The sequence below is a fragment of the Octopus bimaculoides genome, chromosome 19, assembly GCF_046866305.1.
Source record: "Octopus bimaculoides isolate indiv1 chromosome 19, ASM4686630v1, whole genome shotgun sequence".
Taxonomy (NCBI): domain Eukaryota; kingdom Metazoa; phylum Mollusca; class Cephalopoda; order Octopoda; family Octopodidae; genus Octopus; species Octopus bimaculoides.
In genome coordinates this window covers 8,526,600-8,554,171 of record NC_142946.1, presented here as the reverse complement: position 1 = coordinate 8,554,171, position 27,572 = coordinate 8,526,600, and the positions used below count along the sequence as shown (strand labels likewise).

Sequence of the window (27,572 nt, the reverse complement as noted above, 5' to 3'; positions counted from 1 at the left end):
TCATGTATTGAGTTCCATAGTTCCATATTGAGTCCCATAGGTTCCATAGTCGGCTTTGGCATGGTTTCTGCCACTCGGTGCCCTTCTCAATGCCAACTACTTTACAGAGTGTACAGGGTGCTTTTCATGTGGCACAATCACCAGTGCTTTTTAAGTGACATGAGCACTAGTGCTTTTCATACACAGCACCAGCACTAGTGTTTTATACGTGGAACCATTACCAATGTTTTTTATATGGCACCAACATGGACAAACATATATATATATTTATAAAAATTCAATCCATACCACGTTAGATGATTGAATAGATAGATAGATGGATTGATCGATAAGATGGATCGATAGATGGATAGATAGATAAGACACATAGATAGACAGATAGGCAGATAGATAGGCAGGTAGATAGGCAGGTAGATATATACATACATGCACATATGTAAAATTATTTTTGAAAAAATATAAAAAAAAAAAACAATATAAGAACAATGTATGACAAAATACAGTAATCAGTTTAATGCTTGAAAATTTGTGATAGATATGGAGTGTTTTAACATTTCGGACATTAGTCCTTTTCCAGAAAGAAAAGGGGAGAGAGAGAGAGAGAGAGAGAGAGAGAGAAAGAGAGACCGCCAGTGTGTGCCAAAAGTAAAGCAAAAACAATTAAAAAAAAAATTAACGAATAAAAGTATTTATTGACCAGGACATGGCCAATAAATGAGAATGTTGAACAAAAATACCTTGTGGTATTCAATCCACCAAGCTAGGTCCCATAGGTGGACTTCAATAGAGATCAATAAGACAAGTACTGAAAAAGAGTATTAGGAGTGGAGGTGAGTGTGTGGGGGATGGGGTGGCAAATTTCACAAACCTTTGGAGACAAAACTCCAGTATGACCACAGTCCAATGACCGAAAACTGTGAGGGAATAAAAGTAAACGAATACAAACAAAACGGAGTCTAATTAGGAAGCTAAATGAAGCTCACTTTCAATTAAGCTCGTTAGGAAACACATCTGTGTGATTGTGCATGCATGTGTGTTTGTGTAGCCTTTTCTACTCTAGGCACAAGGCCCGAAATTCTTGGGGAGGGGAGCCAGTCGATTAGATCGACCCCAGTACACAACTGGTACTTAATTTATCGACCCCGAAAGGATGAAAGGCAAAGTCGACCTCGGTGGAATTTGAACTCGGAATGTAAAATCAAACAAAATACCGCTAAGCATTTCGCCCGGCGTGCTAAAGATTCTGCCAGCCCACCGCCTTATGTTTGTGTATTATTGTGTATGTGCGTATGTGAGTATATTAGTGTGCATGTATGTATGAGTATGTATATGCATGTACATATGTATGTATATGTGCATATATATGTATCTGTGTGTATGTATATTTGCATGTGTGTGTGTGTGTGTGTGTGTGTGCATGCTTACACACAGGAAGTGTATATATTACATATATATAAAAAAAAAAGTACATGCTGGTAGCTGGTGTGAAGTGAACTGCAAACAAACAAACAAAGAACACTTATTTGATGATGCGGTCTCGAAGATAATCCAAGATGGCTGAACTCCCTTTGGCAATTATGGCTGCCCGTGGGTTTCGTAAAGCATTCCCTTCGAGCTGGAGGCAACTGCAAAAAAAACAACAACAATACTATATATATATACATATATATATATATATACACATACATACATACACACACACACATACATACATGTGTGTGTGTGTGTGTGGGGGTGTATATTTGTATATGTAGTTCCGATCTTCTGTGAAAACATGTCCAGGGAAATATAACAGTGCTTGGAAACAGGCGAAGGTTAGCAACAGGAAAAGTGTCTGACCACAGAATATCTATCCCACCCAATGAACTCCGTCCAACCCATGCAAACATAGAAAAGTGGATGTTGGTGATGAAAGTTGGTGATGATAATGACAGAAAATGTAATTTGCAGGAGATTTAACTGCTCTTTCTAGCATGTTAAGCATCCACTTAGAAATTCTTTCATAGACACATACGGTATCCAGGACTACAATATCCGATGTGTCCTTCATTTCTTAAAAGTAGGGTGTGATTTGAGTGAGATTTGGCTACTATTTCTAGCAGATCAGCCGACAACATATTCTTGTACAAGTGAATTAATTAAACAATACTCACGCCAATTTGGGACAAAGAGCCAATTCTGGTGGAATCTGAGTTAGGTTGTTGTTCTGTAGATTTAGGGTAGTGAGGATTGGCAGCTTCTGGAGGGAGTCTACATCCACCTCTGTTAGCTTGTTGCCATTGATGAACAGTATTTCCAGTTTGGAGAGGGTATAGATCACCGGGGGGATTGTAGAAAACCTAAACAAAAGAAATAAGAAGAGGAGGATGAAAATAAGAAATTGGGGGGTTGATAGATTCACTGAGAGATTGTGGTAACAATCAGTGGCGGATTGGGTCTAAAAATATTGGTTGCCAGGAGACTAAGGGGGCCCGTCCGCAACTGCAAGGGGACCCACCTGACCCACCTACAACTACAATGCTCTCATTTAATTTTTTTCTTTGTTTTTGTTAAAAGTATTCTTTTCAACTGTCTACAAACACAGCCAGGCTGAAATAATTAATGCATTCTTCCAGGTGTTAATAAAAAAAATTCTCAAACTTGAGGGGATACGCCCTTTAGATACTAATATGGGACCCCATATATGGATTCTAATGATGGCACAGAGGCCCACTAGCCATCGGGGAAGCTGGCAACCTGGCCAGTCCGCCACTGGTAACATCTTTTTGCCTATGGATGCCTCTGATTTTACTCACATGGTTCCGGGTTCAGTCCCACTGTGTGGCATCTTGGGCAAGTGTCTTCCACTATAGCCTTGGGTCGACCAAAGCCTTGTGAGTGGATTTGGTAGACGGAAACTGAAAGAAGATTGTCGTATATATGTGTGTGTATATATATATATATATATATATATATATATATATATATATATATATATATGTATGTGTGTATATATGTTTGTGTGTCTGTGTTTGTCTCCCCAACATCGCTTGACAACCGATGCTGGTGTGTTTACGTACCCGTAACTTAGCGGTTCGGCAAAAGAGACCAACAAAATAAGTACTAGGCTTACAAAAAATAAGTCCTGGAGTAGATTTGTTCAACTAAAGGTGGTGTTCCAGCTTGGCCACGAGTCAAATGACCGAAACAAATAAAAGAATAAAAAAAGAATATAACCAATTTATTACACAAACTTTACTGGTCAGGAATACAATTTTTTCATGGCCCCTGAAAAATTACTGTGGACCCCTAATATACTATATTGCATCCATGGACCCCCTCCCCCACACACCAAATCTTATATGGACCCTAAGGTCCAAGTGGACTCCATCTGAGAACCCCTGCTACTTACGGAGAAGTTCATGCAGAGAGAAAAAGAAACATAAAAAAACAGCTTACCGATTCTCAGCCAGATTGATTTCTCTTAGATTCTTCAGCTGACTGATTTCCTCAGGCAGGTCAGTCATACAATTATTCCTGAAAGAAGATGGTAAAAACATTATTTACATTTGACGGATATTTGTCCCCATCTTGTTTGTTGTTAACACAACGTTTCGGCTGATATACCCTCCACGGGTAAATGGCGTAGTGGTGAAGAGTGCGGGCTACTAACCCCAAGATTCCAAGTTCGATTCCAGGCAGTGACCCGAATAATAATAATAATAATAATAATAATAATAATGATAACAATAATATCAAAAAATTACTTTAGGAATGAGAACCCAGGTTCGAAATTTCCCCAAGACTCCCAATGAAGGCTGGAGGTTATATCAGCCGAAACGTTGTGTTAACCACAAACAAGATGAGGACAAATTCCTGTCAAATGTAAATAATGTACATAATTCCTCATTTCTTCAATATAGAACAGTATAGATATACCTACCGAACATCAAGGTATGTTAAATGAACCATTTTGCCAATGTCAGCAGGTAGACAAGTCAGTTTGTTAAATCCCATGTGAAGTTCAGATAAGGATTCAATTAACTTGAAGACTCTAAAATGACAGTTTTAAAAATAACAATAATAATGATTTCAAATTTTGGCACAAAGCCAGCAATTTTTTTTGCAGGGATGGGGGTTAAATTGATAACATTGACCACCCGGTGATTAACTGATAGTTATTTTATTGACCCAGGATGAAAGGCAAAATCAACCTTGGTGGAATTTGAACCCAGAACATAAAGACGGACGAAATGCTGCCAAGCATTTTGCCTGGCATGCTAATGATTCTGCCAGCTCACCACATTAATAATAATAATAATAATAATAATAATAATAATGATTTTATGATTCAGTGCAACCATGGGATAGAGAATAGGAAGTCAGACATAGTCTTAATTGAGAAAGAAAACATAGCTTGCCCAGCTGGCAACAAGGTATGCGATAAGGAAGAAAGAAAAGTCGAGAGATATGATAGGTTAGCTTGGGAAGTTAAGCAGTTGTGGTTAATGAAAAAGGTAGCAGTAGTACCAAAAATTGTCGGAGCCCTGGGAACAGTGAGCAAAAAATCTCAAGAAGTATATGGAGGGACTCTATATTTCACAGAATCCTGGAAACTGGCCTTGTGAGCCTAGGGCTCAGTAATGACCTTTGACCCTTTTTAAAAGCTGCCCTTTTATGCTTTTATTAAGAATAAAGGGAAACAATTTCAGTACTTTTAATTTCTATGAAAAATTATTATTATTAGGTGTAAGAGTGGCTCTGTGGTAAGCATTCCCTCAACCCCACCCCACCACCCAACTGGTCTGTCACAGGTTTACTGATATTTGCCACCAGAGTGAACTGAATCAGTGTGGAATGAAGTGTTTTGCTTAAGAACACAGACACACACAGAGTTTCCCATGAAAACATGTCTGGCCATGGAGAGATATTAAGTTGCTTGGAAACAAGTGAGGATTGGCAACAGAAGAGGGGCATCCAGCCATAGAAATTCTGCCTGAACAAATTCCTATCCATTCCATGCGGGCATGGAATAAGTGGGCATTAGGAGGAGGAGGAGGGGTGGAATACGAGGAGGAGGAGTGGAAGACGAGGAGGAGGAGTGGAATACGAGGAGGAGGAGTGGAAGACGAGGAGGAGGGGTGGAAGACGAGGAGGAGGGGTGGAAGACGAGGAGGAGGGCTGGAAGACGAGGAGGCGGTAGAGGAAGATTTGTAGATGGCCCACAGACAACAATCATCCATAGACTTACCCTGGTGGCAAAGTTGTGTAGTTGTTTTTGCCAAGGTTGACGGTGGTAACCCCGTTTTTGACAGCAAATTCCCAAACATCGTCAGGGAGGTCTGTGGAGGCTTGTTTATTACTGTAGGGAGAAAAAAAAAAACAAAACAAAACAAAAATAAGAAAGAGAAAGAAAAAAAGGAACAAAATGTGAGCATGGAATAAGTGGACATTAAAATGATGACAATGAGGAGAAAGGGTGGAGGAGGAAAGGAGGAAGAGGAGGCGGAAGAGGAGGAGGAGGAAGAGGAGGATGAGGAAGGGGAGGATAAGGAAGAGGAGGATGAGGAAGTGGAGGATGCGGAAGAGGAGGATGCGGAAGAGGAGGATGAGGAAGAGGAGGATGAGGTAGAGGAGGATGAGGAAGAGGAGGATGAGGAAGAGGAGGATGAGGAAGAGGAGGATGAGGAAGAGGAGGAAGAGGAAGATGAGGATGAGGAAGAGGAGGATGAGGAAGAGGAAGAGGAAGAGGAAGATGAGGAGGAAGATGAGGAGGAAGATGAGGAGGAAGATGAGGAGGATGATGAGGAGGATGAGGAAGAGGAGGAGGAAGAGGAGGATGACGGGCAGGTGGTGGAGGAAGAGAAGTAGATTTGTAGGAAAAACAAAAAAAAAAGAACCGAATGAGAGAGAAAAAAAAACAAAATGTGAGTACAATTTAGTATGGTTGTGTGGTTATGAAGTTAGCTTTCCAACCGCATGACTCCAGGTTCAGTCCTATAGAACGGTGTCTTGGGCAAGTGTCTTCTGCTATAGTCCCATGCTGACTAAAGCCTTGTGAGTGAATTTGGAAACTATGTGGAAGCCTGTCATGTGTGTGTCTTTGTATCTTGTGAATAACTATGACAGATAAAAAAAATCCTGACTCACCTGTATTTAAGGGTTTTGAAGTGACAAACATCATGGGGTCTGATAGAAGTGATATCATTTTCAATAGATGCAGCAGAGGCAGCTGGTGTGGATAAGGCTCTCCGAGATGGGGAGTCACCCACCTCTTTCAACACAGGTTCTTGTATACGGTTACGTAAAAACTTCAAGACTTCTGCTGTCCCTCTCTTCAGGTTGACAGAAAAATAGAAAATAATTCAGCAATTGAAAGCCTACAGATACAAATGTGTTTCTCAATATTGTTACTTCCATCAAGAAATCTACAATCCAGTAGTGTTATGTATGAAGGTTACATGTTTCTGAAGATTTGATGTCTTGATTTTGCAATTTACATCATGTAACTAATGGTGAAATTTTGTTAATGAAATGCATGTAAGATGCTGGCACTAAATATCTCGTAAACAATCTCTTGTGTTTTGTTTTACTGCATATATATATATATATATATATATATATATATATACACACACACACACACACACATATATATAAAAATTTAAATTAAGCAGAAAATAGAGAAAATTAAGCAGGGTTAACACAGGTAATTTATACCGGTAGTAAAAACGGATATTCCTATCCCTTAGACAGTTATTCCAACCGCTAAATCTACTAACCTATATATATATATATATATATATATATATATATATATATATATATATCAGAACTACCTGCTGTAAGTGAGTGCAAGTGTGTTTATTCAAGTAGGTCAGTGATCAAATTCCATCCTGGCATTTTCTTCTGTGTAGACAATCTTGGGCCCACATTGTCCAATGTGCCTCTTTCTTTTTTTTTTTTATTAAAGATTGTAGAGTGGGGTGTGACTTAAGTTAACGTGGTTGCTATTTCTAGCAAGCTATGCAACCGTGTGGAGCCTATTTGATGTTATGTATGTATATTTAACTATATATGTATGTGTGTGCGTGAGGATATATGTATGTGTGTGTGTGACTATTCGTTGGTACAGAAGTATTTTTGACTTCTATTTTTTAGCGATGTAGGTGCTTATGTAGTGCCCTTGTGTATATATGTGCATATCTAATATTGTATGTATATATTGTATTAATTTGCCTGTACGGCTGATAACTCGCTTGCCACTCGTGACAGTATTTTAATAATACCATCCCTATCTTTATTTATATATATATAAATGCGGGTGACACGTAAAAGCACCCACTACACTCTCTGAGTGGTTGGCGTTAGGAAGGGCATCCAGCTGTAGAAACTCTGCCAAATTTAGATTGGAGCCTGGTGTTGCCATCCGGTTTCACCAGTCCTCAGTCAAATCGTCCAACCCATGCTAGCATGGAAAGCGGACGTTAAACGATGATGATGATGATGATGATGATATATATATATATATATATACACATGCTTTATTTATATAGATACAATATGTATGTGTCTATTCAATTTCATTTATACAAGAGTGTGTGTGTGTGTCCATATATAAAAATATGTATGCTTTATATAGATCACAGAATTGACCCGACTATCAGATCTTGTTAAACACCACTGATCACAGCCCGCTTCTTTGCTTTGTTGTAGCTTTCAAATGATACCATCCTGCTAAGCCAATATTTCCCACTGAATAGAACTTGTTCAAGAAAACAATGCATTGCCAATCTGGGGATTGAAACAACGATCTTGCAATCGTGAGAGCAACACCCTAACCACTAGGCCACCTACCACCACATTTTACATATATAACACACATACACACACAAACAAACACCCATATGGTTATGTGTCTAAAAATATATATGTTGCTCATTTGCAGTAATTGTACCTCAACTGAAAAAACGCATCTTGTTTTTTTGTTTTTTTTCAAAGAAAATGTAAAATGTAATAAAAAAAAAAATTATTCGACCCACCATTATGATGTCACGCCGGATGTTTCGAATGGGGTTACCATCAAACTGCAAATTTCTCAGATTTACCATTAAACCGACTTCATTGGGCAGCCTACAAAGACATCAACCAATAAAAACTCAAAGACAGAATGGAGGGGGAGAAAACGGTAAAAAAAAAAAAATCATACCTTTTACTTGTTCCAGTCACTGAATTGTGGCCATGCTGGGGCACTGCTGTGAATGGTTTAATTGGACAAATTTACCCCAGTACTGACCGTTTTTTTTTTTTGAAAACTGGAACTTTATTGGATTATATTTTTTTGCCAAACTGCTAAGTTACAAGGATATAATCAAACCAACACTGATTGTTAAGCAGTGGTGGAGGACAGACAAACACAAGCAAACACACACATGATGGGTTTCTCTCAGCTTCCATCTACCAAATCCATCGACAAGGCTTTGGTAGACCTAGGTTATAAATAGAAGACACTTGTCCAAGGTGCTGTGCAGTGGGACTGAACCCTAACACCAAACGGTCAGGAAAGAAGCTTCTTATCCACGCAGCCACACCTGTGCCTATAGCCATGCTTAGAAAAATGATTTAAAAAAAAGAACCATCATTATCATGCTACAGTTGATAACAACAAAAGTCCTTCTTTGTTCACTCCAACCTTAACTGTAGTCAAATCAGCAATTTTTAAGTTTTCAAGCACCCTTCAAACTTTGGGCCTCACGGGGACAGTGACAAGTGACTGAGACCTTTGGAAATACGCCATGCTTGAGAAGACCTGTCAAGCCAAGTGAGATTGTAATTGTGGCTGATGCTGGTGTTTTGTAACTGGCACCTGTGGTGGTGGCACGTAAAAAGGACCCATTACACTCTAGGATGGTTGGCATTAGAAAGGGCATCTAGCTGTAGAAACCATGCCAAATTAGATTGGAACCTGGTGCGGCTCCACAGCTTACCAGTTTTCAGTCAAACCGTCCAAGCATTGCTAGCATGGAAAATGGGCATATGATGATGATGATGATGATGAAAGAGGTTAATGATTGAGTATCTAGCTTCTTTCCCAGTTTCAACCCTGCTCCACTTCCTGACTTTTATTTTTACATATAAAATGCTGGGTAAATCAACTCTTTTAGTAAATTTCCCAGAGATCTAAAATGACAGCTGATTCAGTCCTACTTTTATGAAATTTTCCACAGCTACAATGGTATACAATTCACCCCCTTTTGTGAATTTCCCAGAATACAATGGATGGTGATTCAACTCCTCCACAATTTCCCACAGACACAAAGGCACATTCTGTTAATTTTCTAGCATCAAAATGGTAAATGATTTTGCCCATTTTTGTCAATTCTCCAAAGGCACAATGGCAGACGACTGATCCCATTTTTGTCAGTTTTTCCAGAGACACTGGTTGACTCCGTCCATCTTAATTGTCCATGGATACAAGGCTGAGGAATCAGCCCCACTTTGTTATATTTCTACATATGCATATAGGTGCAGGCGTGGTTGTACAGTAAGAAGCTTGTTTTCCAATCCTATGGTTCCAGGTTCAGTCAGCATCTTGGGCAAGTGAACAGTCATGACGACAGCAGATCAATGAACTCCGTAGAGAAATAAAAGGAGCAGCGAAGAAGATTGGATAGAGAGATATGTAGATAGATATAGAAGTAGATAGATAGAAATATGGTTAGGCATAGAAGATGAACTTCAGGAAGAGATGGAAAGAGGCACAAATGACAGCTGGAACAGATGGATAGATGGACTCCATAGAAAACAGGATGAACAGAGAGACTGGGCAGAGAGACACAGACAGATATGGAAGTAGATAGAAAGAAATATGGTTAGGCATAGAAGTAGATAGATCTTGGTAGACTAATAGATGGACACAACAGGAAGATTAAATTAATTGGTAGACAGACAGACAAATAAATGAAAGATTGGACAGATGTGATAGGTGGACTCCAAAGAAAAACAGAATGAAGAGAGAGACTGGGCAGACAAACATGTAGATGGAGAGACATGTAGACGGAGAGACATGTAGACGGAGAGACATGTAGACGGAGAGACATGTAGATGGACAGACCTGTAGGTGGACAGACATCTAGGTGGACAGACATGTAGGTGGACTGGACAGACATGTAGGTGGACTGGACAGACATGCAGATGGACAGACGTGTAGATGAACAGACATGCAGACAGACCAATAGGTAGACAAGCATATAGAAATACAGAATTATAGATACAGAAGTAGGTAGATGAATTTGGCAGACAGATGAAATGAATAGGTGGACACAACAGGCAGAATAAATTAACAGGTAGACAGACAGACGAACAAAGAGTCATATAAAAGAATGGACAGATTGGATTGTAATAAATGATTTAATAAAATATGAAGTATTAGAGAGAGAAAAAAAAAAGAAGAGGCCGTTACCCTTGTAGGCTATTGTTAGTGAGATCAAGTCTCTGTAGATTGGCAAGAAGTGTTATCTCTGCTGGGATTTCTTTCAGTTTGTTGTCACGGAGATCCATCAAAGTGATTTGACCCAGTGGAGCTAAGTGTTCCTTGCTAAGCTCAGTGATATAATTGAAACCCAAATGCAATTCCTAATTAAAAAGAAAAAGAAAAAAAAAAACCAACACAAATTTCAAAACAAAAAGATATTTTTTTTTTCAAAAAATTTCTAACATTTTTATTAAAAATGCAAATTTTCTATTTTGATTTTCATTTTCAAATTTGACATACATTTGTTTAACCCAATTAGCGTTTAAATTAGTTTCTCAAATGTAACGATTATTTATTCACATTGTTTTGAATTAATCCTGTATTATCTCATAGCTTCAAGATTTCTATGATGTCATCATCATCATCGTTTAAAATCCACTTTCCATGCTGGAATGAGTTGGACGGTTTGGCATGGAGCTGGACAGCTCCCGGCTAACCAGGACCATATCAAACGATCCAACCCATGCCAGCATGGAGACCGGACGTTAAATGATGAGGATGTCATAGAAATCTTGAAGCTGTGACATAATGCATGATTAATTCAAAACAATGTGACTATTTTTAGAACAACATTGTAGGGTAGGTGTGAAAAGCCAGATCCTGGCTGGTGTGAATTTAAAATAAGTAGAATAGGGCTGGATTTCGCCAGATTAAATGCTAATTAGTGAAAGTCATTTTCCACACTGGAATGAGTTTTGACAGGGAGTTACTTGGGGCAACATTTCACAGCTGGAAGCTCTTCCTGCCACCAACCAATACTTGTTTCTGTGAGATTTTCATTCCAGAAGCCCTCAAAAATGCAGGTGCACATTCGTCCTTGGGATTAGATCCCTATTAGCAACTAAATGAAGTACTAGCACAAATATTTATTTTAATCAAATCAGGCAGAGGTGTGGCCGTGTGGTAAGATGCTCGCTTCCCAACTACAGGGATCCATGTTCAGTCCCACTGCAAGTGTCTTCTACTATAACCTCAAGCTAGCCAAAGCCTCGTGAGTGGATTTGGCAGAAGGAAATTGAAAGAAGCCCATTGTATAACATCATCATCATAGATTATTTACATGTGACAAATAACAGAACTTTTTGGCTAATATACCCTCCAGCCTTCATCAGGTATCTTGGAAGAAATTTTGAACCTGGGTTCTCATTCGTAAAGTATTTTTCAATGTTTTTCTTCTTCTTCTTATTATTATTATTATTGCCTTTCATTGTTCGAAAATATAAGGACACAGCTTGTATCGTATGGCCAGCCGGAGACGATGTCTCCTGGGGCTAAATTACAGCAACATTCGTCCTAAACCAGGACTGCTATGTTATGTTGGTAAACAATCTTTACTACAAAGTGTCAGTTATACAAGCGGTGTCCTTTGTTTGCAGTCTTCGGTGAAAATATGTCAGGCCATAAGGGAAATTTTGCATTGCTTGGAAACAAATTAAGGTTGGTGGCACCAAGATCATTTGACCTTAAAACATCTCCCGCGAAAGTTCTATCAGACCTATACATGCATGGAAAAGCAGAGATTAAAAATATATTAACGATGATGATGATATAAAGGAGATTAATCAGAAACCAGGTTTACCTTCAATGCTGTACAATCAGTTAAAATTGGTAAATGGACAAGTTTGTTTTTCTGTCCATAAAACATCTCCATATTGCGGAGGCTTCCTAATTCGTTAGGAAGATTAGTGATTTGATTGCTGCTCACATCAAGAATATGTAAACCTGTTGGATGAAAAGGGAAACAGAAAAACAAAATAAGAAAAGAAGAAAATAAAAAATCAAATTTTGATATTTTTTAAGGTGGCATATGCAGTGGCGGGAAAACAAACATCTTTGAGTGGACAGACCTAAAGATGAGGGAGACAGTGTAAGAGACAGAAGACAGAGATGGGTGGAAGGACCTGGACGCAATTTCACCAACGGTGCCCCAATGGTCAGCCAGGTTATGGGATATATAATGCAATGTAAGGTGTGATTATTGTTCATCTTATTTTTTTCCATAATATTTTGTTTTGATTGAAGTTTAAAATTCTAGCTGATCCATAAATTTCTCTCTTTTTCCTTATTTCTTTATTGCCCACAAGGGGCTAAACACATAGGGGACAAACAAGGACAGACACAGGGATTAAGTCGATCACATCGACCCCAGTGCGTAACTGGTACTTAATTTATCGACCCCGAAAGGATGAAAGGCAAAGTCAACCTCGGCGGAATTTGAACTCAGAACGTAACAGCAGACGACATACCGCTAAGCATTTCGCCCGGCGTGCTAACGATTCTGCCAGCTCACCGCCTTTTCTCTTATTGAACTTATGACTCAATGCAGGTTATGGCTGTGTGGTTAAGAAGCTTGCTTCCCAAGCACGTGGTCTTACATGTACAGAATTCCTCATCTCTTAAATATAGAGACGTCATACAATCTTTGTAAACAGAGGGCTCGTTCATAAGGTGTTGTTTGTTTCCAGTTCACCAAATGTAATCATGCCTGGGAGATTATTAATACTTTCCTTGAAAACAGGTGGGGAGGGGGATGACATAGAAAGCTCTGCTCCGACGATTACTCATCTGATGCATGCAAGCATGGAAAAGTAGACAAAATGATGATGATGATGATGACTGTTGAGTGAGGCTGATGCAAGTTTATTCCTTGTTCCATGACACAAATTAAAATTGTTATATAAAGAACATTCAGTTGAATAACTGCTACTATTCTGGGGAGAGAGGGAGGGAGAAGGGGACAAAGAGAGAGAAAGAGAGAGAAAAGAGAGAGAGAGAGAGAGAGAGAGAGAGAGAAAAGGGAGAGAGAGGGAGAGCAGAGATTCATTTCACTGAGTGACAGCTATGACAGAGAATGTCCACTATCATTCAAGAGAGAGTAGATTATTGAGTGTTTGCTATTGTTTTGGAGTGAGATAGAACAGACACTCACTCCATTGAGTGTCAGCCATAATGAGAGTGAGAGAGAGCGAGAAAGAGCAAGAGAGAAAGTAGAGACTCATTTCACTGAGCGTCCACTATTATTTGTGAGAGAGAAAGAGAGTAAATAGTCTTTGCTATTTCTCTCAGTGGTCTTAATAGCAATAATAAGAGATGAACACAGAGAGTGGAAGAGAGGGAGGGAGAGAGAGAGAGAAAGAGAGAGACGGAAATAGAGAGAGATAAAAAAGAGTGCAGGAGGTGAGGGGAAAAAAAGAGGGAGAAAGTGTGGGGGAGATTATTAGATTAGACTCTGTGTTTGTCCCCTCAACATCGCTTGACAACCGATGCTGGTGTGTTTACATCCCCATAACCTAGCAGTTTGTCAAAAGAGACCGATAGAATAAGTACTGGCCTTACAAAGGATAAATTCTGGGGTCGTTTTGTTCGACTAAAGACGGTGCTCCAGCATGGCCACAGTCAATTGAATGAAACAAATAAAAGAAAAGAAAGAATAAAATTTGATAACATTTAACTCCCCAGATTATAGTGTGACTTATTTGCAAGTCAACTGCAAGAACCTACTTTCACAACCCCAAACGACAGGTGTGACCGATCCACTGGTGCAATCTGTCCACTAGTGTGACCTATCTGCGAGTAAATACAGTACATAATACTTGTTGTTGTTGTTGTTTGTTGTAGAAGATCAAAAGAAGTTAAATGAAAAACAAAAAAAAAACAAGAGAAAAACAAAGATCTTACGAGACATATTCCCCACTTCCGCAGGGATAGTTGTTAGTTGGTTCGAAGAGAGGTTTAAATTTCGGACTTTGGTTAGTTTACCCAAATTTGGTGGTAATGTGACCAGACTGTTGTTAGAAGCATTCTACAAAATGGAAAGAAAACATTAATACATTTCGAAAATGAAAACCATATTTGTGTGTGTGTATAATAAGTTGTGCTATTTTGAACTAGGTTTTAAAAGAGAAAAAATGGCATTTGGCTTATACAAGTGGCAAAGCTGTTATGAAGTTTGAGTATTCTGTGAAAACCTGTCTGGTCATATTGAAATATTATTTTGCTTGGAAACAGGAGCAAGTTGGCGACAGGAAGAGCATCCAGCTGTTGAAAATCTGCCTTGATAAACTCAAGACTAAACTCGTGCATCATTCATGAAAAATGGATGTTGGAATGATGATGATGATGATGATGATGACAATAAACAGGCACTCAGAACATAACAAAAGGGTCACAAAGAGAGAGAAGGGAAAGCGAAAGAGGAGGAAGAGAAGAGGAAAGACAGATAGGGAGGGGGAGAGAGAGAGAGAGAGAGAAAGTGAGGGAAAGAGAGAAGTAGATTAGACTGAGATTTATTTTGCTTATAAACACGAGAGAGAGAGAGAAAGCAACAAACACTTCAAAATGAAAGATTTTTTTATACAGAAATAAACAGCAGTAGGCCCAGATTAGATTTGTATAAAACAATGAGAATGAGAAAAGAAAACTAAAAGAAACAGATGGAAAAGAAAGACAAAAAAGAAGTAGAGAAAGAAGTGGAAAGAAGGAGAGAGACTGAAAGAAAGAAAAAAGAGAAAAAAAAACAGTAAAAAGAAAGAGAAAGACTTACCAAATCTTCCAAATTACTCAGCTGACCGATTCCATCAGGTAAGTTTGTCATGTTGTTGTTATCAATTTGAAGCACGGTCAGGTTCTGTAGTTGTTGTATAGTGTCAGGTAATGTAGTCAACTTGTTGCGACTGTAAGATAACGAGCAATTACTAATTAGTGAACAGACAAGTCTTTCTGCTGATTAAGTGCTATGTTACTGAATTAAACGAGGAGATTTGATGTCGTAGTTCTATGGAATGGTATTTCTCGGCGGTATGACTAGTTTGGCAGTAACAGAGAAGAGATAGCACAGAGACACAAGATCTGGGTGACAGATACACAAGATGTACAACCACAGACGCCAACATCTATGGCACAGGAAGTCGAGACCCACATTACAGGCACATGAGAAACACGACTGAGGCACACAAGACCCATGTCAAAGGCACATGAGCTCCACGTCAAAGGCATATAAGCTCCCTGTCAGAGGCACACAAGCCCCACATCAAAGGTGCATGAGACACATGTCAGACACATACAAAATCCATGTTCGACCCTGCCGGAAGCACAAGCTCCATGCCAGAAACATGCAAGATCAACATTTGGGGCAAATGAGACCCATGTCAGAGGCACAGGAGGTCCATGTCAGAGGCACACAGCACCCATGTGACAAGCCAAGAAGATCTCCATAACAGACACTGACATCTGGTTGAAACCCACATCACAGGCACACAAGACCCATGTCAGAGGCACACGAGATCCACAACAGAGACATACGGGACCCATGTCAAAAGCACATGAGCTCCACATCGGAGACACGTCCACCAACTCAACAGACAAACAAGATCTACATCACAGACACACACAACCCCCACATCCCTGACATAGCTTTTATATCACAGATCTATGCTTCAATTACAGAAGCTCGATATCACATATGATAATCTGATTAAAGAACTCTTCTTACCTGAGAACTAGCTTTTGTAATTCAATTAAGTCACCAAGCGTATCGGGCAGAGACTCCAAATTGTTATCATGGACCTTTGAAATATATTCAGGGAGAAACGGCAAAGAAATTAACAAGTTATATATTCAATAGTTAAGATTAGAGACAAAAAAAGATCTATCCCTGTCATCATTTTTAACCCTTTTGATACCAACCCACCTGGGACTACCACCCTTTATTCTGTGGCACAAACTTTGGCTCTCAACCATTCTTTGCCTATGAACTTCTTAGATTTCTATTTTATTACAGCAATTCCTTGACTATTGCAAGTGTTTCATTCCAAAAAACCCAGTGATATGTGAAAATCCACAAAGTAGAAACAGTGCTGGAATTTTATTATATTTTTTAAAAATTATTTTCATAATTTTACTCTTTTACTTATTTCAGTCATTTGACTGTGGCCATGCTAGAGCACTGCCTTTATAGTCGAGCAAATCGACCCCAGAGCTTATTCTTTGTAAGCACAGTACTTATTCTATCGGTCTCTTTTTGCTGAACTGCTAAGTTACAGGGACGCAAACACACCAGCATCAGTTGTCAAGCGATGCTGGGGGGACAAAGACACACACATACATATGTATGTGTGTGTATACATATACAGGTATGTGTGTGCCCTTCCTAACACCAACCACTCTTTCAATAGCCGAGTGCACACTGCATCTCTTGATAGCCAAGGGCATACTGCATCTCTTTTGATAGCTGAGGGTACACTGCATCTCTTGATAGCCGAGGGCACACTGCATCTCTTGATAGCCAAGGGCACACTGCATCTCTTGATAGCCAAGGGCACACTGCATCTCTTTTGATAGCTGAGGGCATACTACATCTCTTGATCGCCAAGGGCACACTGCATCTCTTGATAGCCGAGGGCACACTGCATCTCTTTTGACAGCCGAGTTCAAACTGACCAGATCCAGCTTCTTGCACCTATACTACAATGTCATTTTAAAAATAAACCCATCACATCATTGAAACCTTGAAGCTACAAAATAATGCACGATTAATTCAGAGCAAAGAGAATAGATAAGCAATACATTCGACAGAGTAATCTGAACGTTAAAGGACCAAGCCCTTCAATCCTTAAGGAGTGTAGGCCATCGACAACTTTCCTCCATTATTCTTCAATTTGGGCTGTCTTTTCTATTTCTCACCAGTTGGATTGTGCCTCTGGAGCTTGTATCAGGGCCAGTCCCACAGTATGAGGGCACTTTAATCTGTGCCCCAGAAGGAAGGCCTTCCTTTCGCAGATCTTGCTGGTTTTGAAATATCCTTGATGCTTCTGTAACTTTGCTTTATTTTCTCTTGGTAGGGGTTTGGGCCCTTTGCAATTCCATTTTAATTTCTGGGAAGTGGTGCTCCATATTAGTTTGGCCCCTATCCGTTGACCTGTCCAGCACGGAAGGCCCTACCAGGAGCTTGCACCCATCTGGCATTGAGGTACACAAGGCCCACATCTCTTCCTTCCCAAGGACTGGACTTTGTGGAAGACCCAACCTTAAAAAAAATGCCTCAATCATCATTCAGCCCATACCAGCATAATAGAGCAGATGTAACAGGATGCTGGTGATGATGATGATGGTAATGATAAAGATTACAACAACAATGACGATAACGATGATGATGATGATAAAAATGACAATGATAGTGATGATGATGATGATAACAATAAAGACGATGATGATGACAATGATGAGGAGACAAAAGCAAAAAAACACAGAAAACAGTATAAACAGAGCTTACATCAAGCAGGTTGAGGGCATGGATCAGGCGAATGTCTTCCGGCAAAGAGTTCAGACAATTGTTAGCGATGATCAAGCGAGTCAGGTCGGTTTGGTCCCACCACCTCTCGGCACTGCTGTCGAGGGTGAAGTTCCGAGCTGACTCCACTTCTTCGATGTTTATATTCAGAACACATTTTGGAACTGGAACAATGGAAGAGAACAACAGATCAACAGAATTGGAAAAGTATCAGAGAAATTACTATGATGGCAGTTTGACATGTTGGAAATGAAATATAAGAGATGGAGGTTAAGTAGGTGTGAAGTAGGTGTGTGTGTGTGTGTGAGAAGAGGAAAAGAGATGTACATACTTGAATGTATGTGTGTGTGTGAAAGAGAAAAGAGAGAAAGTATACCTATAACTAGGCGTAGGAGTGGCTGTGCTTACCAACCACATGGTTCCGGGTTCAGTCCCACTACGTGGCACTTTGGGCAAGTGTCTTCTACTATAGCCTTGGGCCGACCAAAGCCTTGTGAGTGGATTTGGTAGACGGAAACTGAAAGAAGCCCGTCGTATATATGTATATATATATATGTATGTGTGTATATGTTTTCGTGTCTGTGTTTGTCCCCCACCCCACCCCAACATCGCTTGACAACCGATGGTGGTATGTTTACGTCCCCGTTACCTGGCGGTTCGGCAAAAGAGACCGATAGAATAAGTACTAGGCTTACAAAGAATAAGCTCTGGGGTTGATTTGTTCGACTAAAGGTGGTGCTCCAGCATGGCCACAGTCAAATGACTGAAACAAGTAAAAGATTAACAGCTAAATCAATCTAATATCTCATTTTAAACTAAATTCGCGTAGTCCTACATACGTTGTACTTTTAGACAAACACTGGTTAGATCTGTGATGACCTTTGACCGCAATTAAACGACATCATATTTCCGTTATTCATTCGGTCGCTTCTGCATTGCTGAGTCATTCGTGTTTGTACGTAAACCAGTCTAGTTGTTATCTTAGTTATTTAACCCCAGGCTGCAGCCGAGTGAGTAGACGCGACCAAACGTGTTTTCACGATCATTCAGCCGTGTCGCCCAGGGCGATATATAAGGTGTGTATATATATATATATATATATATATATATATACATAACGTTTTTTTGTGATGTCCTGTACCCATATATGCTTGCATGTATACATATAGATGTCGCTATGTACATATATGTATGGATATATGCATATAATTGTATATTATTTGTTATATATATTTATATATATATATATATATATATATATATATATATATATATATATATATTTCTCTTTCCTTTCCTGAGCGTCCAAGAATACTATCCATATCACGTCCTCACTGTTGTTTTTTTGTTATTGTTTTTTTTAAACTATATATATATATATATATATATATATATATATATATATATAGAGAGAGAGAGAGAGAGAGAGAGAGAGAGAGAGAGAGGGGCATATAAATTAAAGAGAGAGAGTGAGTTAGGCTATATTCATTTTAAAATACGGTAAGGTGTAATGTGATGATGATTTGACTTTGAAATTTTTGACAAACCAAATTGTAACCCCCTTTGTATGGAAGACAGCAGGTGGACATTGGAATTAGACACTGAGGGAAAATGGCTGTAACTTTTTTATTTTTTAATTTTGACGATTTTCGTTTTCGATAATGTGTTCTATATGTCACGGTCATGCGATTCCCCCTAAAAAAAATTTGGACACACGGGGGTGATTTTATTTATATTTTTTTGGCGATTTTCATTTTTGACATTGTGTTCTACATGTCCAGGTCGTACGAATAGCCTTCTCGCAACTTAGATGTGAAAATGAACGGCTTACATTTATATTGAAACAGAAAAAGGATCATATGTGGAGTCCCCACCACGAAACTTGATATGCTAGAAATAACAGCTAAACGCGGACAATCCAAATCTTGCATTGGTCCAGATGGACTATATGTAAATAAATATGAAGGAAAAAATGCGCTTTGGCAAACGGGGTTAGGGTAAACCTAACCCTAACCCTAACCAGATTTGGCTGTTATTTCTAGCATGTAAATAGCCTGCTTGGTGAGGGGGGGAATTGAAATTTTTCAAACAATTTTTTTTCAGAATCGGAATCTCCATAGCCTAAAACGTGGGATTCCGTTAAAAAAATAATAATAAATAAGGGGGGGAAAGGTTCAGATTACATATAGTCCATCTGGACCACCCCATGGGTGGGGGGGTTCCAAAGTTTTTTTTTTAGGGGGGATTGGCATGACCGTGAGATATAGAACACATTATCGAAAACGAAAATCGTCAAAATTAAAAAATAAAAAAGTTACAGCCATTTTCCCTCAGTGTCTAATTCCAATGTCCACCAGACAGCAGAAGAACGACGAAGTTTGGGAGGCCAATTCCTTGCACACAAGGGTAGTGATAGTTATTTCAAAACATCGTCTTTTCCTTGTTTTAATTGATTTTCAGAAATATTTGGTAAGTTATTTTCTGCAGCCGATTACAATTAAACAAGCTAAACTACAGGTATGCCTATGACACACACATATATATATATATATATATATATATATATATATATATATATATATATTATTGTTGTCTCGAGATACATCTCACGGATGTTCTGATGTGTCTACATCATAAATGACGTTACTGGGGGCGTTGTAGGATTTCAGACCTCTTTCAGTATAATCAGCCCCACCCCCACGGTTACAACTTCGCCCAGTTGACCCAGCCAGCGGGGTTCTGGGTCATCCCATACCTAGTTATGAGTAAAGCACAGGGGCATAACTACGCCAAGCACAGGTACCTGTTCTCTTCAACCAAAGCCACCAAGATCTATATATATATATATATATATATATAACAAATAATAAATGAGTATATGCATATATACGTACAGGTATGTGCATACATACGTCTACCTGTATATATAGGTGCAGATCTGGGTACAGGACATTGCAAACAAAACGTAGACAAAAAAATAATAATAACCAGAGTACAGAAAACACACAGGCCACATAGAGAACATTTTTCTTCATCAGCTATCCCCGTTTTAACACACACACACACACACATACATATATATATATATATAATTCATTTAAAATACAGAGATGCCTATAATAGGACATCTAACCCGCTAGAAAGAGCAGCCAAAAAACTCTATAGCACAATTAGGGATAATTGCGAAAGGGAATGAAAAATAAAAACATTTACCAAATATATATATATATATATATATATATATATATATATATATATACAAATGAAGGAGAAGGGGGTACTGTTGACATTTAAAAGAGGAAGAGATGGAAAAGAAGATAGGCGGTACCTACCGACGGTTAACCCACGTCCTGAAATGTTTAATTGTCCACTGGCGCGCGCATTTCTTAATAATGTTGGATGTATGGTTTGGTCCTCTTCCGTAGATTCATGGAATGCGCTGCCAGGGTTTGCCCCAAATGGTTTCCGTACGTTTTTTCCAGCCTTTGCTCGCGACATGCTCTTTCTTCTTCAACATCCAACGTTTCTGTTGCCGCTCCAACCGTGCCCTGTCCTACAATGATTGTTTCTAAAGACAGGAGAGGTTCTCTACGGTTTTTTTTTGTTGTTGTTTATTTCGTGCTTCAGACAAGGGAGGTAATTCCTATCTGACTTGATTCCAAAACAAGGAAAACAAGGCGGCTGAAAAAGCCGCAACGTGACTCATTCTCAAAGAACTAAGGCCAACTAGAAGAACGAACTGTATCATCTCTGATTGGCAGAATCATGTAGAACTTAAAATAAAAATCGTGGAATCTTATGACTCTTTACGCACTGCGTTCAAATCACACCGATGTCGATTTGGTCTTTAATTTTGCCGAAGCAGGGGGCGGGGAGACGATAAAAAAATGATATGTCAAATAATGAGCTCGATATAATTGACTGTTCCTTTTTTCATTCAGAATCGAAACCGTATGCTTATGTAAGAAATAAATGTTTATTTTGTTGTTGTTGTTCAGCCCCGACTAAGCAGGACTGAGCATCGGCTTTCCAATCATGACTGTCACATCTTGTTTACTTTAATGTTGTGTGGAGGCGTAATGGCCCAGAGGTTAGGGCAGCGGACTCGCGGCTTCGATTCCCAGACCGGGCGTTGTGAGTGTTTCTGTTGTGCCTGTAATTCAAAGGGCCAGCCTTGTCACACTGTGTCACGCTGAATATCCCCAAGAATTACATTAAGGGTACACGTGTCTGTGGAGTGCTCAGCCACTTGCACGTTAATTTCACGAGCAGGCTGTTCCGTTGATCGGATCAACTGGAACCCTCGACGTCGTAAAGCGACGGAGTACCAACAATATTAATGATGTATCCCGAGTGGTCATGGAGTATAACGTACCGTTTTTTACTTGGACAAAATTTGACTTCGTTTTCTGTTTCGGAGATATAGAATGTCAGGGATAATAATGCATGAATTACAAAGAGCGCTATGTACAAAGGGTCGGGAATAGTGGGTGCAAGAACATCCCCTAAAAAATTTTGGGGGGAAATAAAAACACTTAGAACATCATCCTGAAGACTCCTTCATCGCCAAAAGGATCGAATGTAGAAACATTTTTGGACTGATTTGAAACATTGCTTTTCCGTTATCGGATTTGATCCATGCACAAATATAAATTTTGAACATGGGCTTGTAACCCCTAAGTAGATTTCTTCCCTGCACTTATGAATATGTATGTATGTATGTATGTATGAGAGAGCAGTGCATGCCATCAAAGTGACACTGAGGTAAAATATACAAAGCCCAATATACCCATCATGACTACCCGTCTGATAATGTATGTATGTATGCAGTGGCGGACTGGCCAGGTTGCTAGTTTTACCGATGATTTCTTTTTTCAGGTAGTGTACTCTTGGACTGCATTACCGAATATGTCATCTTTTAAAACGATCTGTATGTTTATTTATTTTGTGGTTTATTCTGCACACCGTTCCCGTACGTGTAGCTTTCATTATAGTCTTTTTTTGTTGTTGTTTTCCTTGACTTATTACCGTTTTCTGGACCCTCTTTTAACCCTTTTCCGACCAGCTGTACAACACCTGGCCACCACATACAATAAACACATCATAATTATTATTATTACAGGACAGATTGTTTGGCTACCATTTCTAGGACGACCAACGACCTCATAAGAAAATCCATGCTCTTCTCTGTAACCTCTTTTACCGTTTTCCAATAAACTGTAATACACCTGAGTAATACACATGAGGTATATTTGGCTGCTATTCGGATATTAATACATCTCCCCCAGTGCACTGGTCGCAGTGTTAAATGCAACCCCCCCCCCCCCTGGTTAGCTGTTGTTTATATGAAACCAAGTGCAAGGTACTCGTCTGCTGTATTTGTAACTTCTTAACAGGAGAGTTCCACTAATCAATTTAATGCCCGCCTTGTGGCTTTCCTTTCTCTTTCGCCGGCCATAGACGGTGTTGTTCACAAGGTAAAGTCGATATATTTACATATATATTTTGCATTAGATTCACTATCAACAATGTCTGATACGTGGAGTGATATTCAAGCTGCGAAAACAAAGCAGAGCAGCATGAGAGCCAAACTCTTAGAAAGGAAACGAAAAAGAGAAGGGATGGTTGCTGAGATAACAAATGCCGAGTCGTCCAGTTCGGGCTCTTTGTCGGCCACTGGCATTACTCAGAGTCAAACACCGCGTGTACCGTCGCCTACCCTTGCTCCGGATAGCTCTGTTAAAACCGAACACATTAAAGTCGATGCCGAAATTAAAAAGAAGCTATTGCTTGTGTTGTGTGATATAAATCTAGACATACCTTGTAATGCCACTCAAATCACTGAACACACTTCGAAGATGTTAGGCAGAGAAGTGAAACTGATCGTCATTGAGGATCTGTTACAACAATTGTCCAGTCAGCAGTTACTTAGCATCGTTTCGAAAGAATCTAAAGATCAAAGCCACATTACCGTAACCTCTCTTGATCTGAGTAAACTCAGTGCTGTTACGAACACTTCTGAAAATTCATCAAACAAAAGAAAGAGGGAAAACGATGATCAAGACAGTTCGGAAAATTCAGCGAAACACCTCAAATCATCATCGTCTTCATTGAACCAGCCCGATGACAGCATCGAAAGTTTACTTTCCATGCAATCAGCGAAAGAAAGAGAGCATAAGAAAGTACAGGAAGAAATCTTACAATTACTTAGCAAACCTACAGCCAAAGAACAATTTCTTGTTGAGAAGTTTAGTTCTCAGGGCGGTGCTCAGCTGCAGGAATTTTGCCAATATGGAACGAAAGACGAATGTATGAAAACTAACCAGGTATCTGAACCTTGTAAAAGACTTCATTTTAGAAAAATCATTCATAAACACACAGATGAATCGCTTGGTGATTGTTCGTTTCTTAATACTTGTTTTCATATGGATACTTGCAAGTATGTACACTACGAGATAGACTACCCTGAGAAAAAAAACCAACTAGCTTTATTGAAAAAAGAACTGTCGGTAAGTAAAAAGACTGGAATAAAAGATGGCACCGTGACCATGTTTCCGCCTCAGTGGGTACAGTGTGATTTGCGATATTTCGATATGTCCGTTCTGGGGAAATGTGCTGTTGTTATGGCCGATCCACCCTGGGATATTCACATGGAGTTACCTTATGGAACCATGAGTGACGATGAAATGAGAAAATTGGATGTACCTAATCTTCAAGACGACGGTTTCCTGTTTCTGTGGGTAACGGGCAGAGCTATGGAGCTGGGAAGAGAATGTCTAGAGCTGTGGGGTTACAAAAGAGTTGACGAATTAATCTGGGTGAAAACGAACCAACTTCAGAGAATCATAAGAACTGGACGTACTGGCCATTGGTTAAACCACGGCAAAGAACACTGCCTTGTTGGAGTGAAAGGTGACCCAAAAGGCGTGAACAGAGGCCTCGACTGTGATGTGATCGTCGCAGAAGTTCGAGCTACGAGTCATAAGCCGGACGAAATCTACGGCATTATAGAGCGACTTTCACCTGGAACTAGGAAAGTCGAACTGTTTGGACGACCACACAATGTACAACCAAACTGGATTACCTTAGGGAACCAAGTGGATGGAGTACGGCTTAAAGACCCCGATGTTGTGACAAGTTTTCAAAAACGCTACCCCAATGGAAACTGTATGGAACCTCCAAAATAACATCTGTTTGTTTACTAAAAGGTGACAGGAGAAAGAATGAGAGAGTGAGAGGGGTTGTGTGCATCTGTGAGAGAGAGAGAGAGAGAGGGTGAAATAGGGAGTTCATTCATTTCATTTCAAAACTATTGATTGTCTATCATGCCAATATATAATTCTATTTGAAGAATCAACGTTTTGCTACTCAGTCTGCAAAACTGATTATCAATGAAACTCAGGTAGCTCTTCATACTCTTATATACATAAGACGGCCCTCTTCGGATTTCCGAGGAATTCCATTATTTCCGAAATTCTATATAAAATCCTTTATTCTTTGTTTTTGCTATTACGTATGTATTTCTCATTTTCTATTTGTTTTTTTTTTTAATATCCTAATCTAAAATCAAATATAGATTCTGGTTGTTAATATACATCACCCTCACCATGTTTTATCAACAATAATCACGGTTTTTATGTATTAATAATGATTTCCTTTACATTCTGGAATTGTCACCTTAACAAACAGATTGCGCGCGCGTGTGTTATTTAGCTTCAGGTGAACCTGATACAACAAACAGGTCTATTGACAGTGGTTCCGGTGAATTGGCAGAATGGTTCCCGCGCCAGACAAAATACTTAGCAGCATTTCTTTCGACACTTTATGTTCTGTGTTTAAATACCCCCGAGGTCAGCTTTGCTGTTCATCCTTTCGGAGTCGATAAAGTATGTACCAAATAAATACTGGTACCAATTTGAACGACTAACCGCCTCCCCTAAAATTTTACCCCTTGTGCATATAATATAGTATTATTATTATTATTATTGTTTGTCTAACACACGGTTCAGTGTTGCTATGTTTTTGTAAGACTATGGCACAAATGGAGATTTAACTGCTGTTTTCAGCAGATAAAACGCCTGCGTGAGATCAAGCTAACGTGAGAACTTCTACGGGGACTTTCGATCTGCTAGAAACAGCAGCCTAGCTCCCTTGAATCACAACCTACTGTCTTAGAAAATAACTTGCTAGATAATGCGGTGCTGGGTCCCCAGCACAGGAAAAAAAAGACAGGTTGGTCACGGCTGGTATGTTTCTGATCATTGGTCTAGTTGATCAGGACTCGTCTGGGGTTAAACTATAGCAACTATGTAGAGACTCGCACAGTAGTTGTACATGTGTATAATTTTACATACACCCACTCGCTTTCTAAATGTCTGTATGTATACATTTAAAAGACGTGTGTCTGTTGTGATTTCAATTCTTGAACCAGACGACACATTGTGTTCTTGAGCAAAATGCTTAATTTCATGTGACTCCAGTCCACTCAGCTGGTCAAAATTAGTAATCCTGTGACAGACTGGTGTCCCATTCAGGGGTGAGGGGAAAATATATACACCTCAGAAACCGGGAAGCCTGCCCTTAAAAGTCTATATCAGTGCCCCACAACCAGTATGCTCCAGCACACTGGTGTGCCACGAGTTGATGCTAGGTGTGCCACAGTGTAACTTGAATATAATTTTTTTCCCCTATACATTTACCGTAAATAATTGAGTATAATACACAGGGGATTTTTAGGGGGCTGTACCTTTGAAAAACCTAAACCTTGTGTATAATACGCACCCCTTCTCTTACTTGAGTCAAGGAGGTTTATATAACGTCCTTGGTTTGTAAACATATATATGGTAACGTCCTTTATTGTTATTGTATATATAACATAATGCAAACGTATAGCTTTTTTGTTCACTTTCTTTGCAGAAAATAAAGAAATAACAGTAATAACGTCAGTGAAAAATAAATATTAAGTAAATTGCTTTTACATATTTATCACTTAGAAAATTTTGCTTAGAAAATATTTTTTCGTTTTTAACCTCATATATAGTACGCACTAGAAATTTTGACCTTTAAATTTTGGGGAAAAGTGCAGATTATACTCGAGGATTTATGGTAGTTATATTTTCGGTTCAGGTGTGCCACTGAATTTTGGAAAGAATGTAAGTGCACCACAAGTAAAAAAAGGTCACAGAGCATTGGTCTACATCAGGGGTTTTCAAACTTTTTGACTTGCAGACCCCTTTATATTTCAGGCTTTACCTTAAGGACCCCCTTATAAACGCTTATGAAATTTATACATAAATATTTGCTTAAAATAACATTTTTACATTTATTTATTTAACAGTATTTAACAAATAGGTTTATTGTCAATTAAAAGATTTCGATTAAAAAACATATATAAAATCAAATTGCCCATAAAAAGTATTTGCTGTGTACGGACCCCCTGTGGTCCGCGGACCACAGTTTGAAAACCCCTGGTCTACATGACTTGGGAAGGAATTTTTATCCTTTGTCTATGCGTAGATTTGAGACAATATATTAATGCCACTAAGCTTGGAATTTCGTTTGAGTTAGCCTGTGTATTTATGAAATAAATTATGTATTTCTTAGGTGCTCCCTTATGATTTCATACCAGTGGTGTTTGTGGGTCTCCTTGTGATTTCTCATGTGAGAGTATTAACAAAAACAGCAGCGGTAACAACAGGGTAGATAACCAAGTCAATGAAGGGGTCTCTATGACAGGAAAGCAAGAGAATCTTTTTAGCACCAAATTCCTTT

At 39.1% G+C, this 27,572-nt stretch overlaps 2 protein-coding genes across 2 annotated transcripts; one reads left to right on the top strand and one right to left on the bottom strand.

Annotated features, from left to right (window-relative positions):
• Nucleotides 1-488: 488 nt before the first annotated feature.
• On the bottom strand, nucleotides 489-23,160 carry LOC106879793 (leucine-rich repeat-containing protein 40). The gene is made up of 14 exons (XM_089366569.1): nucleotides 21,134-23,160; nucleotides 17,784-17,965; nucleotides 16,005-16,078; nucleotides 15,057-15,186; nucleotides 14,192-14,315; nucleotides 12,093-12,235; nucleotides 10,442-10,614; nucleotides 8,022-8,112; nucleotides 6,130-6,314; nucleotides 5,231-5,341; nucleotides 3,923-4,033; nucleotides 3,439-3,516; nucleotides 2,154-2,339; nucleotides 489-1,625 (listed from the first exon to the last, which is right to left on the bottom strand). The coding sequence occupies exons 1-14, from the start codon at nucleotides 21,297-21,299 to the stop codon at nucleotides 1,520-1,522; spliced, it is 1,860 nt and encodes a 619-aa protein (XP_089222695.1). The 5' UTR covers nucleotides 21,300-23,160; the 3' UTR covers nucleotides 489-1,519.
• Nucleotides 23,161-23,195: 35 nt separating this feature from the next.
• Nucleotides 23,196-25,313, top strand: LOC106879794 (N(6)-adenosine-methyltransferase catalytic subunit METTL3). Its single transcript, XM_014929498.3, has one exon. It carries the CDS (start codon nucleotides 23,330-23,332, stop codon nucleotides 24,986-24,988), a length of 1,659 nt encoding a protein of 552 aa, XP_014784984.1. The 5' UTR covers nucleotides 23,196-23,329; the 3' UTR covers nucleotides 24,989-25,313.
• The last annotated feature ends 2,259 nt before the right edge of the window (nucleotides 25,314-27,572 follow it).